This window comes from Podarcis muralis, chromosome 3 (genome assembly GCF_964188315.1).
Source record: "Podarcis muralis chromosome 3, rPodMur119.hap1.1, whole genome shotgun sequence".
In the NCBI taxonomy this organism is placed as follows: domain Eukaryota; kingdom Metazoa; phylum Chordata; class Lepidosauria; order Squamata; family Lacertidae; genus Podarcis; species Podarcis muralis.
The window spans coordinates 30,702,993-30,728,462 of NC_135657.1; the positions used below are offsets into that span (position 1 = coordinate 30,702,993).

Consider the following 25,470-nt stretch of genomic DNA (forward strand, 5'->3'; position numbering starts at 1 on the left):
CATTTAAAATACTGATTAAATCAACATCAAAAAATAAATAAATCAAAATGTAAGTAAAACCAGAGGTGAGGAAGCTGTGGCCCTTCAGATGCTGTTCAACTCCCAACTCTCATCCTGCCTAATTATGTTTTGCTGGGGCTGATGGGAGTTGGAGACCAACTATACCCGATGGGTCATACCTTCTCCACCCCGAAACACATAATAAAATAAAACTGCACGTTAAAATGCCTGTCAAAATTGTACATCTACTCAGACTTGCTTAAATAAAAAAAAAGTTTTGCAGGTGCTGAAAACAAGATAGCGACCTGCAGGGAGTTCCAGAGCTTTTGTGCTGTCACACTGAGAGATCAATTCCTTGCAAGTACAAAATGAACATGATATGGCACTTGTAAAAAGGTACAAGTTCTGCATGTATGCTTATTTATGAGTCAGCTTGCACAGGAACAGGCTACATAGGTACAATCCAGACCCCAGTGATTACAGCAAAGCTGAGTTGCATCTGGTATCCGTGACCTTCTAGACAGCAGAGGTGGGTCTGTCCCAAGCACATCATCTCTCTTTCCCCTTTTTGCTGAAAGATATTGTGTTGAACAATCTGGCATAATAAGCAAAACTTTGTGTCCAGTTCTGGCATCACAGAAGCCAGCAAATGACCCGTAGCCTCTTAGAACCATCATTAGAGCAAAGAATTGACCTCACAGCCATCTTGCTAGAAGCAGGCTTCTGCCTCACTTAACAATGAGCGAAGGGAAGCTGGCAGCAGAGGTGAGTGACGAAGCACTCCGTGACCCCAGAGAAATATTTCTTAAGTCTACAGCTCTTTAATTGTGCAAAGAACTTTGTGGTCCCCGTGCTCATTCTCACAACCTAGCCATGAAGCTAGTTGTCTCTGTTTAGAGATGAGGTATCCATACAACTGCCCATGGTCCTTCTTACCCACAAGGCAGTTCTGCTAGGGGCATGATCTGATCTCTGCCCAGAGGGTTATAATGTACATCAAACAGAGATATGGAGGGGGGAGTCAGAGACAGTGGAAGAGCAGGTAAAGTGAGGCCAAGGTGCCTGAGGAAATACTTTATTTGCTTCTTGAATTACTGTTTCCAAATGTAGAGAAAATGTACAAGAAAAGCATGTTTGACTTTGGTGTGTACAGTCACCCCATTATTTGGTCTAATGAGAGGTACTTGTGTTGTTCCAGAGAAGACCACGAGCAACAAAGAAATGTGTTTTCAAACCAGAGGGCAAAAGGTCCCCCACCATCTTAACCACTTTCAGTAGTTATTAAAATCCACTCTCTGTCTCTGGCATGAAAGAAATTTAAAGAGAGATTTGAAAGTGGAGAGGGTTCATGGCTAGAATGAACAGACAGTGGGAGATATGCAGGCAGAACAGAATGAAATGAAGGCCAGAGAAAAATATGAAGGAGAAGACAATAGGCTGTTTGTGCAGAGTGTAAGGAGTGAGAAGTGATTGAGGAGGGGAAGGGCTTGACTGAGGCTTGGTCTCCACAGGCATTGACTGTTGTAGTAGAAACCCTAGTGCAGAATAAACCATACCACTTGAGGCTGTAGGTGGAGGTTACCTATTTCTGAATGAGAAAACTCCCTGGGGGGGAGCACATTAGGGACCCCTTGGTGACCCTATCATGATGCTAAGGCAAGAATCCTCATCTTCGGAGGGTCAAGCTAGGGATTCAGAGTAGGAGAGGGAACTGCCTTCAGAGTCAGAGCCTGATGCTTATACCAACCTGGAAGCCCTAACACAAGAGGTAGAAGAGAAGAAGAGTTTGGATTTAATATCCTGCTTTATCACTACCCAAAAGAGTCTCAAAGTGGCTAACATTCTCCTTTCCCTTCCTCCCCCACAACAAACACTCTGTGAGGTGAGTGGGGCTGAGAGACTTCAAAGAAGTGTGACTAGCCCAAGGTCACCCAGCAGCTGCATGTGGAGGAGCGGAGACGCGAACCCGGTTCACCAGATTACAAGCCCACCGCTCTTAACCACTACACCACACTGGCTCTCTGGCTGAAGAAGGTCACACTGCCCACCTCTGACTCTGAGAACTCACACTCAGAAGCTCAATTTGCCCCTCACTCTATGAAAGTGATGACTGTAAAATAGGCTGGGCCCCTTAAGTGAGGAGGCTCCTTTCACTGAAGGTGGAGCTAGAGCAGCAGCTCCTCTTTAAACCTCATTTTGAGCCTGAAATAGGCAACAACATTCAAGTTCTGATCTTATGGTCTCTCCAGCCTGAACTAGATATGGCACCACTAAATTCTGGCCTCATCTTGCCTCACCGAAATCTAAACCAGGTGTGGGAAACTTTGTGGTTCAGAAACATCTGGAAGGCTAGTGGTTCACCACACCTGACCTCAGCGGTGTGCAGTCAGTGGACTTGAGGAACTAGGCTAGTCCCCTAAATTTTCCTGGTAAATTAAGAGTATTAAAGTATTAAACCCTAGTGCCTTCTTTCCAAAGCCCAGGAAGCTTCTGTCCAGCTTAGGGAGGGAGGCGCGATGCTCACGCACGCAACATCAGGAAATCCCGATGGCAGCCTCCCCCCCCCCCCGCACACCTTTGCAAGCTGGCACCTCTGACCCTAACTGCTCCCCTATGAAAAAATTCACTGCACACCACTGCCTGACCTAGACCTTACCCCACTTTGCCTCACCTTGTTCTGTGTGCTGAAACCTTAACTTTTGTCTTGGGTCAGAACCCCTGCATTGCAGAGGCTGCCACATGGAATAGAACAGGCCCCTCTCTCTGCCGTGCCAGTTCCCTATTTCGGAGGTTTCTGTGGCATTTGTTTGTTTGTTTTGAGGAAGGAAAGGAGCACTGCTTTTCTCCCATCTGCAACTTGAAGTGGGCTGAGTCTATTCTCCTGTCTTTACTCTCTTTCCCCACATTCAACTGCATGTGTAGACCAGCAGAGAAGAAGACAAATAAAATAGAACAGAGGAGTTCAGCCTTCATGTAGGTGTGGAGACTGAGATACCAAAAGCTTCTTTGTAAGTGCACGGTTCTGAAGGCCCTAGGAGTTCACCTGAGTCCAGTTCGACCATTATTTTTCCCTGTGCAGACTTTCTGCTGAAGCAGCACAGCTCATCCCTCTAGATTACGGCTTGCCTTCTCTACCAGCCCTCCCTGTGGCTCTCTGCCAGCCACCTGGCTACACAGCTATATTAAATTCATTCTAGCATGTTAAATCATTTGCATTGTTAATTACTCTCCTATGAGAAAAGGGCATGCTGTGAAGATTGGCAGTTCCTCCCGCTTTTATTTCCTCCATATTTGCCGAGCCATGCGGATAGGAGGGGCCGGTTTAACCATTTGGCCCACTCTCCCCACAGCTCTCCAAATTTCATTGTACACCTTCCTTGTGTATAAAAGGAGAGCAACCTATGATCTGATGATCGGACTAGAATCGCAGCCAGGTGGTTCATAATAACACAACCACAGCTAAATCCAGGCAGGGATCGTTGACAAATTCTCATACATCCCAGCAGAACTTGAACACAATACAATGGGAAACCAAGAACGCAACTAGAAACAAAGGGTTAATAACCTTGCTATATTAGGCTGTTTAGATCGACACTCTCCACTTTATGCCTACAGCAAGTGAAGACAGATGTGCCAGGAAAATGAGACACGTTAAGCCCTGCCTTATCTAGTCAAAAGGTTCACAAGGGAAATCCAGTAGAGAAGAGTGACATTTAAAGGATACATCTAAGAGGCTGATCATCTCCCTGCAGGTGTTTATGCTGAATCCATCACTGTTAATGTCTCTTCCTATACAATGAAAAAGGCAAAAAATATGTTAGACAAATATTTATCTGCATTCCCTGGAAACACTTGGGAGTTATCTTTGTGCATGGTTAGCCTTTGCAGTTAAGGAAAAATATGCTAGATCATTTTGAAGACAGCTGAACATCTCACAGAGGGAAGATTCTAGTGCTATTTCACAAGAACATCAGCAGAAAGATGTGATTACAAGGCAAGAGCTGATTCTGTGGCAAATCAGTTCTCTTTGTGGTGCCCTCCCAAAAAAACAACAACTTTATTTTAAACATTTTCAAAAAGAAAATATAAAAATGCACAAACTAATGCTTCACCTAAACTTTTACCCACACTACAACCCTGCAATTCATAGTAGAAATGAACTTAAATAAATGTGACCACTGCAAAATTCTCATGCATTCTCTGAGGAACTGCAGAAATATGCATTATTATTATTTTGTATTTCTGGCTTTATTAGGCAAAATAATATAGCTATCATTCTGAAAGTTGTATAGCAATCTGTTGCAACAATAACAAACAATTTAAGAAAAGCATAATGGCAGCTACAGTTAAAGAATTATTCAGACTGGTTTTGAATATAATTTTGGATATAAGTATTTGAGTGTGTATTTGAGTCTCCCCCCACAATTATGAAGCAGTGACTGCAACTTACTCTTTGACACAACTCTGTTCAGAACAGTCTGAAGTTCATCAGCAGTCATTTCACTGTTCTGCAGAAAAGAAGTCAAATCCAAGATTTAACAACCGTGGCAACCAAACCCTTACCTTCTGGCTAAACCTAGCCTCTTTCCTAGAACTAATGTCAAACAAAAAACCGAAGAGAGACTTCTCTGCCCCAGCTCTCCAAATTCAATTTAATTATTTTTTTTTAGTGGATGGTAGCTGTTGGGTGTGTGAGTTAATGATAAAAGGCCAGGGACAAAGGGTTCCACAAAAAGTAAACAGAGCTCTAAGATAAAGGGATGTTCACATTGTTGATAAGGAATGTAACTATACAATGAAGCTGGTGCATAGTATATAGTAGGGATGGTGAACTTGTGGCACTCCAAATGTTGCTGGACTACAAATCCCATCATCTTTGGCCAGTGACCATGCTGTCTGGGGCCGATGGGGGTCAGAATCTAGCAACATCTGGAGGACCACAAGTTCCGCATCCCTTGTATATAGGGCTGGTAACCCTATTCTCTTCAAATGTCAGAATAGCTCCATAAGCACAATCCCATTCTAGGGAAGGGCTCTCTCTCGCATAGAAGTAAATGGGACAAGGCCCTGGCTTACTGTAGATTGGTATTCATAGTGATGTCCTATATGCAAGTTACAGCTACTGGATTTGGAGGGCAGTGTTTAGAATCATGTCGATCAACTGTCCTACTTTAAATGGGACACCCTGGAAAAATAATAATAATAATAATTTTATTACTTATACCCTGGGCATCCCCAGACACTTGGGGTGGCTTTCAACAGGATATTAAAAACACAATAAAACATTAAACATTAAAAACCTCCCTAAACAGGGCTGCCTTCAGATGTCTTCTAAAAGTCAAATAGTTGTTCATTTTCTTGACATCTGTTGGGAGGACATTCCACAGGGCAGGTGCCACTACCAAAAAGGCCCTCTGCCTTTTGCCTGGATTCCAAGATGTCCTGTTTTGGCTCCTGAAAGAGCGCAGCCCCAAAAGATGCCTTTTTGGGGGGACTGTGCTATCACGGAAGTCACCTGGGTGCCACAAGAGCACAGCTCTGAAAGACATGTGGGGGTTTTTGGGAGGGTCACATTCTTCCATGAATCACATGACTCGTGCAGGAGCACGGCCCCAAAAGACCCGCATCCCGATTTTCCTCTGTGGCACATTGATATGTGGAATAGGTTAAAAAGAAGGCAATTGGGGTCTACAAGGCGCTGTTCCTTCATTGTCCTGTTCTTGAGCAGGAGCATATTAAGTTGCCAGGGGACAGATAAGATCAGACTTCAGGACCTGAGAGAGCTCCAAGTGGACAATTTGGTCCAATGATGTCTAAAGGCCTTTTGTGCTTCTCAGCCCAGAACACCTCTCTCAGGCCCCACCTCTTTCCTGAGGAGGGGTAAGCTTAAAGGACCAGTTTCCTCTCTGTCAGTTCCCCCATCAAGTGACGGGGAACATGGTGCAGGAATAAAAAAAGACTGAGAACGAGAAAAGCGGCTCTCCAGGAGTCTACTGCCAATTGTGTTAGTAAAAAGAAGCAACCAATGCACTGGGAAGTCTTTGAAGCACTTGCCTAATTCTGAATATTTATCATAGCACAGAAACCCTCTTACCTCCCCAGAAAGTTTTTGAAACAGGCTCTTGAACTCGCTGTCTATGTCCTTGCCTGCAACATGAGGCTAAAAGAAATCATGAATAATGTTACATTTTACACCGAGGTCTGAGGCTTCCTCCAAAGGGCTCCTGAGTCAAAATAAGCTCTGAAAGGAACAGAAACCTGAGAAGCTGGCTCAGTAAGCGCAGAAACTTAAAAGGTTGCTTTTGCTAAGCGGAAGTCTGTCATCTCTGCTACGTTTGTCAAACATTGTGATTGATCTTAGGCTTTATGGTGCAGAGTTTTGCTTCTCCAGAAACGAGTTGTGCAAAGAAGTCAGTGAATTAAGCCTTATGGATGCAAAGAAAGAACTATTTTCTTTAGCGTACAACACTTTCTGGGCTACAACAAAGAGGTCCTCAGCTTTTGCAGTAATAAGGCTCTGTATCCCAAAGCTGAATCTGTGAATTTGACCCCACTTGATTTGCTTACCTCATATGGATTTGCAGCCACAGTATCACCCATTTCCCTGTGAGGAAAAAATAATAAGAAGAATATAATTAAATGTCCTGTTCTTCTTATCATAGAAACACTCAGAAATAGCTTACATCAAAAATTTCAATGTGCTGAATCTTGGTTTAGTCATGCTTAGAGTGGGCCCATTAAAATAAATTCCAACCCAATACAATTAAGTAAAATCAGACTACTAAGATAAAAGCTTAAAAATGCCACAACTTAAAATGATAACAATCTTACAATAGTTTTTTTGTTTTTTTAAGAACAGTTTAAAACAGTAACACGATCAAACACTAAATCCCTGTTGAAACAGAAATGTTTTTGGTGTCTCTCTGAAAAGACAGTAAAGATATATTCCGATGCATCTCCAGTGGAAGGTTACTCCAGAGGTGCAGTACCACCACTGAGAAGGCCTTGACACTCATGCTTACTTGCCTGATGATCCATGATGAAGGTATAGAGAGTGGCGGACCTGAGGCAGACCTTAAAGTCTGAGATTGTCACCCATTATGAGATTGTCACCCATTATCATTAGACACAGACTCATGGAATTCTAGTAATATCTGAAGCGGACTGCATTGGCTATCCCAACCTTAAGGGAACCACACAAGATCATTTATCTACTAGGGACAAAATGATTCATTCACCTTAATATTCCAGAACCAAATTGTGTACACTTGCTTTTGCTGTTTCCATCTGACATGGACTTAACTCCCACCCTGGTCCATAAAAGGAACATGTTCGAACTAATTGTAGATTTGATTGTCATCCAAAAAAAAAAACCATGCTAAATAGGTTCTGGTGAAGGAAAGGGGATTTGAAAAGGAATGGGGGAATCGGTGAGTGGAGGTGTTCTCACCACCACCACTTTTCTTGTAACCTGTTTGTTGTTATGATTGCAAGTTGTTTTAAACTATTTTTAATGTGGTGTTTAATGCTGTAATCCACCCTGGACCTTATGCTCAAGGGCAGCAAACAAACAAACAAACAAGCAAAATGTCTATGCATATAAGTTAAAAGTTTTCTTCACCAAACTCCAAGATCCACCCCAACTATCTTTTCATTCATCTTTTATTATATCACTTCAGTCACTATGCCAGCAGAGGCATAATGGAACAGGGATGAATAGTCATTACTCCCTAACGAGAACTTAGAGAGCTATAAGCCTAGCTAGACACCTGATCAAGCCACAGCTTTGATGCACTGAGTGCAAAGGGACAATGCCTTTTGGCACATTGGGGTAAAAGATACATACTGAGCTTTAGCCTCTTTCTCTGTGAAGACTCTAAGGCAGAAGTCTCCATCTTTGAAAGGCTCAAATGTAGAAGGTACAATGAGGTATTCTCCCTGAGCTAGGTGGAAGCGGTTTGAGACTTCACGCAAGTTGACGTATGTGTCGGTGCGAGCGACAGGTTGATTCGTCAAGAAGAAATCTCTGCTTAGATGAACATCGGTTTGATTACCCAGCTAGAACAGTGAGAATGAAAAATCAGGATAACACAGCTAGCAAGACATAGGAAACAAGAAACAATTCCATCCAAGTGGGAGCATAAACCAGGTAACCTTTCTCCAGTCAACATACTGGGTCTCCTCTCAACTTTGTCCTCCACATATTCCTTGCTGGACACCAAGGTTCACCTGCTAGGATGTTGTGATGGCCGCCAACAGCAAAAGGGGATTATTCATTTATTATTTGTTTATGTTATTTATTAAATTTGTATACCGCCCTTCATCTGAAAATCACAGGGAGGTTTGCAACATAAAAATACTAAATGAGAACACAAAATGCATAAAACAAACACTAAATCAAACCAATAAGGTAAAGGTAAAGCTACCCCTGCCCGTACGGGCCAGTCTTGACAGACTCTAGGGTTGTGCGCCCATCTCACTCAAGAGGCCGAGGGCCAGCGCTGTCCGGAGACACTTCCGGGTCACGTGGCCAGCGTGACAAAGCTGCATCTGGCGAGCCAGCGCAGCACACAGAAACGCCGTTTACCTTCCCACCAGTAAGCGGTCCCTATTTATCTACTTGCACCCGGGGGTGCTTTCGAACTGCTAGGTTGGCAGGCGCTGGGACCGAGCAACGGGAGCACACCCCGCCGCGGGGATTCGAACCGCCGACCTGACGATCGGCAAGCCCTAGGCGCTGAGGCTTTTACCCACAGCGCCACCTAGACAAATTAGTGGAGGAGAAGTCTATCAATGGCCACTAACTGGGATGACTATATATTGCCTCCAGTTCTAGAGGCATTTAGGGCTCATAATGCCAGTTACCAGGGGACACAAGGAAGATGTTGCTGCTGTGTTCATGTCCTGCTTATGGGCTTCCCATAGGCATCTGGCTGGCCATTGTGAGAACAGGATACTGAACTAGATAAGTCTCTGATGTGATCCAGCAGGGCATTTACAGCATGTAAAGGTAAAGGGACCCCTGACCATTAGGTCCAGTTGTGACCGACTCTGGGGTTGCGCGCTCATCTCGCTCTATAGGCCGAGGGAGCCGGCGTTTGTCCACAGACAGCTTCCAGGTCATGTGACCAGCATGACTACGCCGCTTCTGGCGAATCATAGCAGCGCACAGTAACGCCGTTTACCTTCCTGCCAGAGCGGTACCTATTTATCTACTTGCACTTTGACGTGCTTTCGAACTGCTAGGTTGGCAGGAGCAGGGACCGAGCAAAGGGAGCTCACCCCCTCGCAGGATTTGAACCACCGACCTTCCGATCGGCAAGTCCTAGGCCCTGTGGTTTAACCCACAGTGCCACCCGCGTCCCTATTTACAGCATGTGGCTTTCCCCAAAAAATCCCGGGAACTGTTGCTTGTTGAGGGTGCTGGGAATTGTAGCTCTATGAGGGTTAAACTACACCCGCGATTCTTTGAAGGAAGCTATGTGCTTTAAATACACTTTTCATTTATGGTGTGCACACAGCCTAAGTTAAGTGTTTCAAATAACTGGGTCTGCTGTTTTGAGACAGCCATAACTAGCATGTGGCACACAGTTGCTCTCTAAATGAGATTTAATCTCTGCTTCACCAGTCTCTTGCCATCCCCCTGCCATCTCCATAATCTTCTTCCTACATTTCCCCTACAAACTGATGAGTTGGCATATTAAGTTTATCAAAAACATGAGGTGCTTTCCACAGAGTGTAGACGTACCTTCAGCCTGTATAAATCTCAAGAAAGCAGCTTTTCCACAGCTCATTTTCTTCTGCACCTTCCACCAAATGCTAATCTACTATCCGAGCTTGCAACATACAAGCATCTTTATATTACATATAAGTGATAATACAAATCTGTTCCAAAGCTCTGCATGAGTTATAAGAGGAAATTGGGTGCCTTAAATTGAACAAAAGCACAAAAGCAAAACAATAAATGTTTAAACAGTGCCTTTGCAGCGTGAGCTTGCATTTCAAAATGTGACTCATTAAGGCAAGGTGGAGTTTGTTTGAAACAGGGTGTACTCCATTGTCTACTGATAGCATATATCTCTTAACTAGAAATGTCAAACAGCAAACACACTCATACATTTGCAACTGGAATCAGGTGCAACTTCCTATGCTGGTCTGATGCAGAATTATAGCCTAGAATATCTTTACAATATGCATTGCTGTGATTATTAGGCATTGTTGTGGAAAGCAACAGCTTAATTTGTTTAGAGCATCTGGGTTCCAGCAGGAGGCTGTCACCTTTCCCTTAACTTGCTCACTTAACTCTAAGCTTCTCTTCCTGCAATGTGGTTTGTGCAATGCAGTAGCAAACTGGAAGTGTGGGGAAGCACTACCACTTCTAAACACACACACACACACACAACACACACACACAGAGAGAGAGAGAGAGAGAGAGAGAGAGAGAGAGAGAGAGAGAGCGCAGCAGCAGCAACAACAGCAACAGCAGCAACAGCAGCAGCAGCGTGACATGCATGGTTTTATACAACCACCACTCCGAAAGAAGTTCCTTGCTGGACCAGACCAAATGTCTGCCTAGTCTACCATCTTGCTTCTGACAGTGGCCAACCAGATACTTTCAAGAAGCCCACAAGCACAGAAAATAAAATCAATAGCCCTCGGGGGGGGGGGGGTTTCCTCCAGCCACTGGTATCTGGAGGTATACTGACTTAGGGAAAATGGCGGCGGGGGGGGGGGAGGTCCTATTCAACCACTATGGCTAATAGCCAATGATAGGCCTCCTATCAATGTTTTCTTTTGTTTGAAAGCTGTCTAAAACAGGCATAGGCAAACTTGGCCCTCCAGATGTTTTGGGACTACAACTCCCATCATCCCTAGCTAACAGGACCGGTGATCAGGGATGATGGGATTTGTAGTCCCAAAACATCTGGAGGGCCGAGTTTGCCTATGCCTGGTCTAAACTCATAGCCATCACTTGTAGCAGTTAAGCATCATAAGTGTGTTGTGGGAAGTACTTCTTTTATCCATCCTGAATCTAGGACAAGTCACTTTAATTGGGCGACCTTGGCTTCTAATATTCTGATAAAATGTGGAAATTCTCTCCCAATCCCCATTTCTGTACCACAGGATTTATTTGTTTTTAAACTTTAGTGTTCTTTTCTCCCCCTGCCCCACACCCAGCAAACTTAAATAAATAAATCATTTATGAGCAATTATTTGGGTTACATATAACCCTCCCCTGTGGTCAGTCCACACATGCTTGAGGTGTGGTGTGCTGAACCAACAAATCTGACGTTCAGGAAAGCTTCCTTTCAAAGAAGCAATGTAATGGGAAATGAAAAGCACATTAAACACCTCTGAACTGCCATCTTAGGACCACTTTTCCCTCAAATAAGCCCTTAAGTTAAAAGTTTTCTTTCCTTCCTTCCAAAAATAGTCAGCATACACCCTTAGAAACCAAATGTCCCTCATATGTCAGCAGGGCAATTGTCAGTTTGGGACACATCAGCCTTCAAGAAGCAGTAGATGATCTTTTTATTTTGGAGGATGCATAGTTCCTGCACAGTTTATGTACCTCTTTTGGCACCTGCAAGAGACATATAAAAGGGAAGAGACATAAAGGCCTGATGGAAGATGGTGTCTCTATATTTCTCACAAGCAGCTGGATGAAAAGTCAACCAAAAGAATATTTAATGGATTTGAACAGCTGGTCTGTTATGCCTGGTGACCACCTTTTCCTGCACACTCAGTCAAAGATGAACTTTTCTCAGCAATATCTCTGCTCCAACTTAAACATTCAGTCATTTTTGCCTGGTTTGGTAATCTGAGGCCAATGCCAATTTAAGAGCATCTTAAGAGAATTTTTGTTATACAATCTGGTTGTGCACTGCACTAGTCTCCCCCACCCAGGATGGATTCATGTACATCAGTCTGCCTTGGCTTTGCATTCACAAGATTTGAGCCTTTTCAAGCTATTTCATAGCTGAGCTTTCAGAACGGAACTCTGAAGAATCTTGCTGATTGCAGAAAGCTGCTTTATGGCAAGGCATCTATCCAGCTAGCTGGATGCTATTTATTCAGAGCAAGGGCAGTATTTCCAACCAGCTACTGTGGATTGAATCTGGAACCTTGTTTGAGCACAGCATGTGTTCCACCGCTATTTTGTGGCACCACAGAATAAATGCACAGAGAGAAGCAATGCTGTTATTGATAGGCACTCAGGCAGGTGTGGAGAACTGATGGCACACCAGCTGTTGATGGACTCCATCTCCCATTCACCTAGTCACAGGCCATGCTGTCTGAGGTTGATGGAAAGTGGAGCAGGGCAGAAAGTATCAAGGAGCAATGAGTAATATACCTGATAAAGGGAGTAGCCAATACTGAGCAGCCCTTCCCCCATCCTCTTCTGCCTCCTACGGTTCTTCTGCATCAAGCCCACCAGGATGCTGCAACATGGCTCACTCCCACTTCCTGTGTGGTCGTCATCTGGCTCATCCAGCCTAATTTTAAACTGGGGGTTGGTCCAGTATGTTGCTGTAAAGGCAAAGGTAGAAATATATGTAAGAATCACCAGAGAAACGAGAGAGGGGTTTCTTTGCTGCTAATGCAACCAGGTTGAGCTGCAGGGAATTGTCCTTAAGAATGAACTGTACTTTGGCTTCCAGCCTGGTTTTCCCATTACAGTATATTTATATATTCTATGCTTCCTTCGCCACCCCTGCCCAAGTATGCTATATATTTATTGCAGTTATAATGAATCAAGCTACTAAGAGACATTCCCTCGGGGGAGCGGTGACCAGCTCAAAGAGACTGCAGTCATTAACACAAACCCGTCATTTATCCTCAGGAGACTGTTACTGGGCCATTTCATATAAGATACAACTCTCAGGTTTGGCTTGAAAATGAATATTTTAAAATTTAAAAACCCAGTTATGAGTTATTCAATTGCAAGTATATTCAGGCCCTTACATTGCCGCTTCTGCATGGTCCCACACTACTTTTAAGTACACAATGACTTAAGCTTAATTCTAATGAGTTATGGCCCTTCCCCATATCTTAGATTAAAATGTTAAGGAAGATGTATCCTATCAATAAAATTATCCCAAAATTGCATCCTGGGTCTCTTTCACTCCCACTTTTTAAGGTGGCCACCTTTCTTTCTCACTTTCTTCTCTAAAACCTCAGCGTCTCTAGAAATAATTGAGACTGAGAAATGATTGGGTTTGATTGGTGACCCAAAAACTCGGAATGACACATACCCTGTGATATAATGAGAACAGGCTGCATTCAGACATAACAGCAAACCATAACCTTGTTGTGATAAGAAAACACATTATGGTGGGGCTTGGGATTATGCAGCCTTCCCTTCTTCACATATGAGGGGAAGAAAGGTGAAACCTTCACTCACAATTTAAAACAAACCTGTTTCCTGTCTTGTCCACATGGAGAAGATTGTGGTTTGTGCAAACCATTGTTAGGTAACGAAACAGGGTATCAAACCAGGGTATCCCAGTTTCTTAACTATGGTCTGCACAAATCATTTCCTGCATTTAGACAAAACAGAAAAAGGTGTTTTGTTACCAAAAAAGAAAGGAGAAAACGCAGCTTCAAAATAATGTGAAGAGGGGGTGTGGTGATCCTAAGGCCCCCTATGGCATGTTTGTGTTATGGTTGGTGTCTGACTACGTCTGAAGCCATTAATTTCCCAGTTAAGAGAGATTTTATAACATACTGATATTTTTCTCTTCTCTTCAGCTCTTTCCCAAACCATTTCAAAGTGGCATTCCACTGACACCAGCCCACAGTGAAATGTGGCATCGTTTCTATTCAAACAACTGTTCGTGATCTGTAATGTTTGCGTTTGAATGCTTTCATTATTATACCCAGATTACAGCACTGAACCTACCAGGGAATGGCTCTTACAAGTAAAATCATGTGTTTTTTAATTCTGCAGAAAAATGTTTTCCCACTTGAAGACATTTTTTTAAATGCTTAATTAACGCACGCCATACTGCTATTCATTTTAATTACATATTCAGGCTGGAGCCCCAAACAGCAATGGGTTTAGGAATTAATTTAGCATTCAACACATAAAAACAAAACAGTTATTTCTAGACTATTAATATATGCAATTTTATGGTAAATATTGCAGTTTGGTCCTTTTTATCAGAGTTTCAGTGCCATACTGAAAAATGAATGAGATGTATAACTAGAACTTAAACACACACACACACACACACACACACAACAGTAATGTATGAAAACAAAAATGAAAAGCAATGAAAATACTAACATGAACACTGCAAAGCAGAGTTTAACACTTGAATTTTGATGTTCCTGCCGTGCTGTTTTCCCAGCAGCAGCAATATTGGTTCTCAGCAGGACTAGGATGGAGTGGAGCAGAGCAGCAGTGAGCAGTGAGCAGTGGGGAGCAGCAAGCCAGCAGTGGCAGGTACAGGTGTGCCTGCCTCCACCTGGGTGCAGCCCCCACCCTTGCAGATGCTCTGCCATGCTCCATCCCAATCTTCACAAACAGCAGCACTGCCACAGGATGTAGGACAGCACAGCAGCAATGTCCCACCTCTTGTACTTTGACCAGATGGAAATGTGTGCATCATGCATCACAGCTCGGTTTGAATCTAACCAATATCCGCCACAATGCAAGAAACCCTGATACCATTTTGCTGAGGGAAACTGAACGAAAACAGTGTATAATTTGAGAAGACAAGATCAGAGAGCTTTTATCTTTCTCCCATCAGGCCTTGTACATAGCAGGGAGACATACAACTAAATATACAGAGGAAAACTCCCTCAGAACTACACAGCAGGTGCTACCTCACTAGAGATCATGCCAATCTGCCTGGTTGCTACGCGACGCCTCCTCCACCACCATCACCTCGGTTAGCTGACTCACTGACAACAGAAATAACTCTTAAGTTGCAAACTGAACGATCCCTGCTGTTGCACTTCCAACAGGCACTTGGGAAAGAGCCTGATCTACAATTGCCCCCATTGGCTCAAATAGTGAGACCACTGAAATAATCTGCAGGCAGTCCTACAGTACAGAAGCTTCGCCTGTCAACAATAGCTATGGCTAGTGATTGGCTTCTCCACGGTGACATTACCTGGGTAATTTTGGCACCCACCGGCTGTGGAGCCCCGTCTCCAGTTTCCGTTGAACAAAGTCATACCCCATTTGTGGACATGGTTGCTTGTCAGGGTGTCAGGAGTCAAGTTGCAGATCTCAAGCCTTGTGAAGTTCCTTTGAAAATCTGAGAAGGACATCCTGCCATACAAATAGAGCATACGAAAGTGCTTAGTGAGTCTGGAACAAAGCCATTATCCACTTGCCATTGATTTATCTTCTACCGAGACAGCAGGCAGCAATAGCACGAGGGAATTATTTGGCGTTACAAAGCTCTGAAACTTCTAGGAATCCCCATCAATAATGGAAGGCCTACAAATTCTCAGTGATTAGTCTTCTTGTGTCCAGTCAGTCACGCTATCCTTAGCTCATACCAAATTAGAGTCTAGGACTTGCCATTCCCACACTGGGAACTGCTTCCCACATTACATTTCAAGGGGCAGGTCCAAGTTGCTGGGGATCTCAGGGCAATAAATGATAAAAATCCCTCTCTTACCAACAATTGTCATGACAGAGAAGAGCCAACTGCACTGCCAAATGACTGTAAGGAACAGCAGCCTAATAGCCTGGTCTACTCCACACATATATTTCTGCTGCCAGGGAAGGAAGATGCTGCATAGCAGTCTCTGAACACATGCAGAGTGTTTTTATTTTACCGCTAAGCTGTAGTTGTTTGACTCAGCATAAAACAGCTTCTTAGGTTCCTGTGAGGTTTTTTGCCAGGAGTGTGTTGTGGGTGTTCATCCCATTTTTCCCCCGATGCAAGTCCAACAAAAATCTTCACCACCACAACTGCTATTAGCCAATTGTAGCCACAAGGCATCATTGATGTATTACGGTATTTTAATATTTTGTTGGAAGCCGCCCAGAGTGGCTGGGGAAGCCCAGCCAGATGAGCAGGGTATAAATAATAAATTATTATTATTATAAATTATTGTTGCAAGGGGGAGATTTTCATCAGGACTATGCGAGGAGGGAAAACATGAAAATCTCTCTCCTTATGTGCCACAGTCCTGACAAAAATCTGGCCTCCCTTCATCTGCTGTTAGCAATTAGAAGGCAAATGACACAGCACAAGTGATGCATTTAACATCACATCTAGTGCCACCCTCGCACTGCAGCATGTTTATCTACATTCTGCTATTGATTGAAAGGTTCTTACCAAAATTCACCATCATCTGCCTGCTTATCCAGAGCTGCTTTCTGCTTGGGGTCAATATAATTCCATTGTGGAGCACTGCAGGGATAGGAGAGCATTACAAACCAAACATTGTGCCAGTACAAATTAAGCATGAAATAGTTGCATATGTGTATGAACACAGTCCTATCTCTGAGCCCTGAGGGACCTCAAGGGTGCCACCACTACAGGCGCTGGGTTCTGCCCAACTCGGAGGCAGGGGTGCGCACGCATGACGTCACACAACCAGAGGAGGCTGGGAGGGCTGCCACGGCTGTGAGAAGGCCAGACAGGGCCTGTTGTAGCCATGGGAAGACTGGATGGGGCCCATCACAGCTGTGGGGGGGGGGGAGGGTGCCAGTACTGCATACCAGTGAGTACTTCCAGAAAATGGAGAGCGTAATGCTGGTGGTCAACAAAAGAGGTTTAAAGACTCTCTGAAGGCAAATCTAAATAAAATGTAGTATAAATACCAACAACTGGTCAACACTGGCCTGAGAGCGCTCCAACTGGAGAACAGCCTTTACCAAAGGTGTCATGGGCTTTGAAGACACTCGAACTCAGGACGAAAGGGAGAAACACGCTAAGAGGAAGGCATGCTTGGCAAATCCACATCGTGATCAACTCCTGCGCAGAAACCTATGTCCCCACTGTGGAAGCACGTATGGATGCAGAATCGGCCTTCACAGTCACTTACAGACTCACTGTTAAAACCGTGTTTATGGAAGACAATCTTACTCGGCTACGAGTGATTGCCAAAGAAGAAAGAAGACTGCCAGGAAAAAAGTACTGGCTACAACTCCCATCTGTCCTCGCCATCGACCATGCTGGCTGGAGCTGATGGGAGTTAGAATCTCACAACATCTAGAGAACCACAGGTTCCACGCTGCTGGATTAAAAGTCACATAAAGTGATGGAAAAGAAGTGTTAAACGTTTTATAATTTCTGACTTAAATCATTTTTATTGTACAATTTATTTTTAAAACTGAGCCCTTTTTGATGTGAGTTTAATACCTGAAATCTAATCCTTGTTTATGTGCCTGCTGTTTGGCTGTTTTTTATATGATTATTTACATACTGATATGGCATTATTCATGAGATACAGTAGTAAATTAAATCTGGAGTTGGGGATAAAGCAGAAACAATTCCTTATTTACTCTGGGGATACAAGGAACGCTCTGCTGAAAAGAAAAGAAATATTCTTGGGATCTCCACTGCTCTAGGGAGATCCTGATCACATGCCTCTCAAATGAAAACATTTTAAATTTCTGTAAATAATAAAAATAAACTTCCAGAGATGGTTTAATGTACAGTTAATTCTGTTTCAGAGTAGGAACTGTTTCTTTGCCAGGTGAGCTGACCTCTGGAACTCTCTCCCTGAGGAAATAAGTCTTCTCTTGCTCACTGCTGGCCTTTAGATGCCAGTTAAAGACCTATTGATCTGCCCAGGCCTTTGGGAGTTAAGTCCCCAGGGACCCAACAGATGGAAATGCTAAGACTGTAGCTCTGGAAGTTTGTGTTAAGATTTTTAATGGTGGTATGAAATATTTTGTAACGATGGATGATGGGAGAAAGAGCAGTATACAAATCAATCAATCAGTCATTCAAATAAATAAGCATGTGGTGTTAAGAGTGCAACCCTATACTGTATATGCCTACCAGGAAGAAAGCCCTATTGAATTCAATGGGGCTAACTTCTGAGTATACATATATATAATTGCACATGTATAGAACTGCATTTAATGTGCAGATTTTTTAGAATACAAAATAGGGTGACATCTCAACACAAGTGGCTCCAGGGGAGCAATTTCATTGGGATCACTGCAAGGGTTAAACTCTTCGAATAATCCTGATAATTATCAGCTCCCACCCCTTACCTGGTGCTTACATTTATTTCAGTATGAGCGTAAAATGCAAAGGTGCAGTTAGCCGTTGTGTCTAGCTCGGCCCCATGTTCAGCCGGGCTTAAGAATCCTCTTAGAAATACTCTTTTTCCTATATGTTTCTGCTCTACTATCCAGGCATGAAAAGCCATGGGTGTGAGTTAATAGATAGCCCTCCTAACTTATTAATATTACTTTCTTCCTTTCGGCTGTCATTTGATATATTAACTTTGCCAGATGTAATTTTAGAGGAACTTCATATGTTATACGGCAGAGCCAGTGACAATGTAAAAGAGATTGATGGCTCCTTTTTTTCCATCTCATTTCCAGGGCAACGTTCAAAAAATCAACACGAACATCTTCCCAGTCCAATGCCCACACTACAAATGCTTATAGAATGTGTGAGTCTTACAGGTGGAGGACAGTATTCAGCTAGTGTGTGGTAATTGTGCTAAGGAGACTTGGGTTCGAATCCCTGCCTTGAAGCCCTCTAGGTGACTTTGGATCAACCACCATATCTCATTCTAATTTACCTCATGGAGCTGCTATGGAACTAACATAGGATAATCTCCTGAACTCCTAGGAGAAGGGTGGGATACATATTTAAAAAATAAATAAATCAAGGATAGGGAACTTGTGGCCCTCCAGACCCAAACTCCTATCATCTAGGAGAACTAGCCATGATGTCTGGGACTGATGGAGGTTTTAATCCAACAAGATCTGGACAGCCACAGATTCCCCATCACTGATGTAGATGAATAAATGGTATTTCAGGAGTTACTATACAAGCATTAGGGGTGGGGTGGGGGTGTGACAATCTGAAGATGACCCGGGACTAAGGATGTAAGAAAGCATTGCTTTCCATCCCGTCCTGTGTTTGTCTCAACCAGCACTGTTTCCATTCTGCTGCAGTTCATCTTCTGCCCGAAAATACATTATTCATCTCACTGTCTGCTGTGGCAAGATCAGACAAGTTACATTGTATTTGCATTATTCTACCCCATTCGTTTCAGTGCAAAGGATGCATAATGCAAATGGGCGAAACAGAATCAACTGCATATCATTTGCGTACTGATAACAACAGTGAATACTGATATATACTGATAATAATATACTTATCACTCCAGGCCCCAGTCCACTCCACTTCGCCCCATGGATTTCTCAACCTGACTAATTTCTCTGGACGGCCGCGGTAGTTAACCTGTGGGAAGCACCACAAACAGAACATCAGGACTTAATCACCCTCAGTGTTGCCATCCTGTTAGATGGCAGTCCTGTTTAGAAAGCATCCTGTGAGAGCCAGTGTGGTGTAATGGTTAGAGTGTGGAACCTTAGAGACAAAGGTTAAAATCCCCCCTCAGCCCCTGAAGCTCACAGTCATCACCTCTCAGCCCCACCTACCTCACAGGGTTATTGTGAGGATAAAATTGGGAGGGGGAGGAGATCCATGTGCATCAGCTTAAGTGACTTGGAGGAAAAGGTGGTATATACATATAATAAATAAATGAATAAATTCAATAAGAACAAAAGCAATGCGAGCAAAAGCCACAGCCTATGGCAAGTTTCTTAGTGCTACCACAAAACTCAAGGACTCATGAATTGGATTTTATGAGACACGCTGTACAATCCCTGAAACAGCAAGTTTTCCCCGGACACAAATTTCCTGAAAAACCTCCAGGGACTTCCACACAGTCCCCAGAAACCTGTTCCATTAACCGGCTGTTCTTAAATGTAGCCAGTTCATCCATTGGGTGGATGGAACTTTTGTCCAAAACATCAGCCCTAAAATGATGGTTTTTCTCCTTCATTGCATTTCTACAGATAAGTTATGGGTTTTATTGTTATGTTATGTTTCTGAAACTGCTTTGCAAACTTCAGTCTTAAAGTGTGCTGTAAGTTTTTTAGAGGGAGGGTTAAAAGGAGTGCACTTTCACAAACTACTTGTGCCATTTAGTGTTGTTAGGAGTTTGTGAGTGCCAGACCACTATAACCTCCAGATCAACAAAAGCTTAGAATTAATCAGTTATTGGAATGTTAAGATTTGGGTGCCAGATTAAGCCCAATCCGTGTGTGGCTTCAGCTGTGTGCTAGACAATGCTAATCCCCTGGAATCAACAAGTGTTGAAAGCTAATTAAGCAAAGCTAAATTCCTCATGAGGTTATAGCCTGGGGGATGGAGCAATTAAGACTCCGCTCAGAGTTAGTTAGAAGATAAGCCCAGAGCTTAGAGAGGTTAGAGTGAGGAGTTATATGAGCCAGAAGCTGGAGAAAAGCTGCAGGCAGGCAGAGAGCCATAGCTGGTGTCTGTTTGGATCTGTGGAATGAGCACAGACTCAGGTTGTATATATGTGTAAATAAACCATATATCATAAAAATACCTCAGTCTCCACTGTGCCTCATTTTCCAAAAGGAAACAAATACCCTGGAACCTTGCACTGCTCAGACACTTGGGGTGCTGTGCAACAGTATTAATTTCATGACAGTTCAGTTTGTTAAAGCTCACACACAGAGCCAGACACGCATACACACACTATATTTTTACCTCTTCCGCTCCAGTAACAGAGTAAGCATGACCTTTGACCAGCTTCAGACTTGTGATTGCTTCTGTTTCAGCTGCACTGGTTATCTAGGGCGTATAAAATTATTGTAAAAACACAACACATTGCTTTAAAATCCTAGAAGTGATTCGCTGGTGTGGGGCACAGCTACTTTGCTAACTTCCCAGGAGGTGGGTGTCTGATGCTTACCAGGAGGGCACAGTGCAAACACACCTGCCCCACTAGTGCATTTGCCTTTCCCAGTAAGCAACACCAGCCCACCAGCCAGGAAGCTAGCACACTGACTCCACCTGGTGAGCTCCTTCTGAATCATAGAGTTGTAAGGGGGCTTGTAGGCTATCTAGTACCACTTCCTGCTCAATGCAGGAAATCAAATATACATGCTGGAACATCTACAACAGATGTCTGTCTGGCCTTTGCTTGAATGCCTCCAGAGAGGGAAAACCCACTGCCTCTTTAGATAATTGGTTCCATAATCAAACTTCTGTTTCCATTGATAGATTTCATCTCATATTCAGCCAGGCTCTACCATCCTATAATTTAAACTCTTTAGATCTAGTCCTGACTGCTGCCCCCTCACCAACCCAGGAACAGAGAGAACAAGTCTTTGTCCTCTTCTATGTGAGCCCATCAGTCATCTCCATGCTAAACATTCTCTCCTCATGGGACTTGTTTTCCAAACCCCTGACTAAAGACCAAGTGTGGATGCAACCTTTTGTCAAAACACCAAGTTTATTTTTCTAGCTGCAGGACTCGATGCTGCTTCCCTTAAGTGGGACAATTGCTGTTCCAAGTTCCTAACACAAATATCTGCTGCTAGCATTCTGTCACTTCACCACAACATAGGTTGGAGCACAGAAAAACGATGATGATGATGCCAGTAACTCACATCAATGGAGCAACCCAGCAGTGAACCGGCTTGCAGGGCCTTCTGGATGATTTGATACAGGTCGGATGGAGCTTTTCTCAGATCATATGATTCAGAGATGCCACCAGTGAAATCTTCAAAACCTTCTACAGTAGATCCTCCAGCGAGAGCCTCATATGAGCCATTCAGCCTGCAGTATGGATGGTGAAGAAATTTGTCTATCCACACTTCTCTAAGTGTTTTTGAAACTTTGCACTTCTCTAAATTTTGAAATGCGGCTCTCCAATCAAAATATGTGTACAAGAATGTGCACATTAGTGGGAAAAATATGTGCAAAACAATGTGTATATGAAAGCAGATAACATGCAAAAATGATTTCTATTAGATGAACATTCATTGCAAAAACCCATATCCTAGGCAAATTTTGTGTATATTAGGAGAAATGTGTTTGGAAACTTTCATGCAAACTGGGTCAAAAACAACAACGAACTTGTAATGTATGTGGAAATGGAGCAAACTGCATTTAGGACTGGAAAAATGAGAACCTAAAAGAAGCCAAAACTAACAGGCTTGTCAATTACTAACCTACAGTGCAGAAAAAAGCATGAGGGCAGTCTCCACACATGCACACGTCATATAGATTAAATAAGACAATTTCTCTGCCTCCTACCACACTCCCTAAATCTGCCACAGGGGGTGAAGGGACCCCCTCAGGGCACATTTAGAGGGGACACAGGGATTGCAGAGGGATGGGGAATAGAAATAGCTTCCCTACCTATACAATGTCATGGAATTCTACTCAATATTGATCCAGAGCAGGTTCCAATGTATAGTTAGCAGAGTAAAAACTTAAACATGTTGCAGGACTCCCCAAAAATAGACCAGAGGCAGTTGTATTTCATCCAGCAGAGCTACTGAAGGCAAATGAACATAATGGTCACAAATCCAATACGTTCAGGATTGGCACTGTCCATAAGAAATCCAGTCACAGCAGACTTAACTTGAACTCACAATAACTTATAATAAGACTAAACCTTAACGCTATGTACAGAGCACCACACCAGAAGGAAGAGAGATAGAAAGCGAAAGAGAAACCTAGGCTCCTCTGGCCTCTTATTATAGTCAGAATGACCCTGACAGAAGAGATAACAGAAGCAGTTTAAGCCAGCTGTACTCAGCTTCTCTGAAGGAATAACCCAAACATCATGAACCTTCTGCTAGTTCCTTTCATACAGAGAAGCTTCCGAGACCCTCTTGAATTAATTAGAACAGGAAAGATCTCTACACATCAAATACTTTCTGCACGAAGAAATGCAAACTGACATTCAAGTGATGAAAACCTTACCATCAGCTGAGCAACACTGTTGGCTACAGCCCTATATTCACTGGTAGCATTAGACACTGTGCAGAAGGTAGACTGTGACTGATAGGCCTCATGACAGCTGCCTCCATTGAGCAAAATCTAAGAATCATTTGCTTACTTGGCATAGGCCTTCTCCAGCAGGGCACTCCAGAACTCACTGCCTTCTTCAGAGTGCAGGAAAAGGAGCTGCCCATTTTTGGTGGGGAGCCGGTCATCCACAACAACATCCACCCACTCTCCGTACTGCCAGAACTGACAAAAAAGGGCGGGGAGAGGGAAAGCTCATGTACCGAATATCAGGCCATCAAAGGCACTTCAAGCTGGATTCAACATACAAAATCATGAGGCGTAGCTAACCACTTTTTACACAATGCTTTATCTTTTCTTGTACAAATAACTTTAAAGTTTGCTGAGTGAAGTCATATAGAGAGCTGGAATATCTGGCTAAGGTTGGAGAGAAGAAACAGTTTCTGCTTGGTTTATATCTTGCCTATACTATACACACAGAAAAGTATGCAAACACATGATGGGCAAAGTCCTTCTGCCTTTTCGAGGACATGATCCTGGCTTGACATTGTTGACTACTTTTGCTTAAGTGTCTCCTACTCTATAAATACTATGGAAGAGATACCTGGAAGTGAAAAATCCCAGCATAGTTCTTTTGGAAGCTCTGGTCTTTGGGAACAACTCGGCTTAAAATCTCTTGATCCAACGTGAGAGATGCGATAGCTGCCAAAAGCCAGCAGTCTCCTGGAAGAATCAGATTCAATGGGAGAATTGGACATTGTAGCATATGAACCTATTAATGTTTTCGTTGCTGTCAAATTATGGAAATGTCTCATTTCTGTCACCGCCATAAGGAACTTGCCCTGCGTTTCAAATGGGCTTGCTGGTTTGTTACACCTTAAGGCATTCAACAAGTACATGTGGCAAGGATATAGAAATTTAAACTTATTTTAAATGGCATGTTCTGTAAAATAATGTTTTTTAAAAAGGCCCTTGTCATTTGAAAGCTTTAGCAGGAGTATTAACCTATGTGTACAGAGGCAAACAGCCTTTGAAGATCCACTTTAAACCATGTTATTCTGAAAGATTATGGATGTGATTCTGCATTTAAGGCAAAGCTTTTAAGGCTAAGCTTTTCTTTTCCTGGTGTGTTCTGTTTTTTTTATTATTATTATAATAAAAAGCAGGTTGTTTGTACAATATATGGAAAGCATCCTGAGTCTTTCAAGTTCTCTTGAGAGTTGCCAGGCTGATATTTCCACTAATTTTTGTTATTGACAAAGAGACAAAGTTTAATGAAAGAAACCCTTAGAGACAGCCTGTCTCTTATTCCTCTAAATTAGACAGGGCGTGCTAGTTTTAAATGAATGAAAAAAGAAAAAACCTGACACAGAAGATGAAAATGAGGGTGAAACCTGCCTCAGCTTCCTAGACTAGTCATTGGGGGGCATGTGCAAAGCAAGCCATAAAGTTCGGGTTCAAGTGACATGTTTTACATCCTGGATTCATATTGCTTCTTTGATATTTATTTGCTTGACTTATCTGGAGCTTCTTCTTTGCACTCACCTTTCTACATCTAATTAAAACATGTATGGTTTGGTGTTTGTGATGGGTCCCTCCTTCCCCAAACACCCCAGAAGACCGTGAGGGGGTGTGCTATTCAGTTAACTTACCCAGTTCCCCTTGACAAATATCTGTACGAGTGGCTCCTCCCACAATGAACTGAGGGTTGGGGACTAGCTCCTGAAAACAAAAATGAATTAAATATTACATTTGCATGCACACCATTTCTCAAAATCCTGTACCAAAGATGATTCCTGACTTGTGATGTTTTAGCATCTTCGTCACCTGCAGATTTCCACTGAAACTGAGCTCTTCCTACAAATTCAGTGCTGCTCAAATGCACTAAATGGTTATCACAATTACCTCTGCTAAGATTGGGGGAGAAATTCCATTCTGTTTTTTCATTTAAATGTGAACCTACCTAATCAGCGTGTTGCAGGGGTACCAACTGGAATAAAATATTGTGGGGTCTCAGGTAAGCCCCGCCCTGCATAAGTGATCACATGACACACACACTATTTGAATGGGAATGCACATCAGGTTTGTGGGGGCCCAGTCCTCTCAAATATTTTATTGTGGGGGCTGAAGTCCCCACAGCCCCTAGGAGTTGGCTTCTATAGCATGTTGGGAGAAGGACCTTCCAACCTAATAGAGTCTCTCTCTGGATTCAAAGAGAGAAGTTCTTGGGCTGAACTGCATTGCTTGCTACTTGAGTGCAATGTGTTACTTTGTTCCTTTTAATTGTAACTAGTTTTAAGACTGTTCTGCAATAATGCTTTCAGATTCATTATTGGGGTGGAAAGCTCATTTACTTGTACGTAAGTTCCAGATGAGGAATTCTGTTGAGCCACTCTAACAAAGACACCAGAGCATCATTGATGACACCACTCAAAACATCAAGATAACTGAA

The 25,470-nt window shown here is 43.1% G+C and overlaps 1 protein-coding gene across 1 annotated transcript in view; it reads right to left on the bottom strand.

Moving 5' to 3' along the window:
• Positions 1-25,470, bottom strand: part of LOC114594633 (calpain-8-like) — a 40,693-nt gene that overhangs the window by 10,356 nt on the left and 4,867 nt on the right. Inside the window, exons 2-16 of the mRNA XM_028724559.2 lie at positions 24,671-24,740; positions 23,623-23,741; positions 23,110-23,243; positions 21,650-21,818; positions 20,745-20,828; positions 19,318-19,403; positions 16,305-16,379; positions 15,123-15,283; positions 12,356-12,531; positions 11,573-11,584; positions 7,847-8,058; positions 6,568-6,604; positions 6,095-6,160; positions 4,451-4,508; positions 3,725-3,789 (exon numbers count right to left, since the gene is read on the bottom strand). Coding sequence (XP_028580392.2) covers positions 3,725-3,789; positions 4,451-4,508; positions 6,095-6,160; positions 6,568-6,604; positions 7,847-8,058; positions 11,573-11,584; positions 12,356-12,531; positions 15,123-15,283; positions 16,305-16,379; positions 19,318-19,403; positions 20,745-20,828; positions 21,650-21,818; positions 23,110-23,243; positions 23,623-23,741; positions 24,671-24,740 — 1,524 coding nt within the window. The remainder of the gene's footprint in view (positions 1-3,724; positions 3,790-4,450; positions 4,509-6,094; positions 6,161-6,567; positions 6,605-7,846; positions 8,059-11,572; positions 11,585-12,355; positions 12,532-15,122; positions 15,284-16,304; positions 16,380-19,317; positions 19,404-20,744; positions 20,829-21,649; positions 21,819-23,109; positions 23,244-23,622; positions 23,742-24,670; positions 24,741-25,470) is intronic.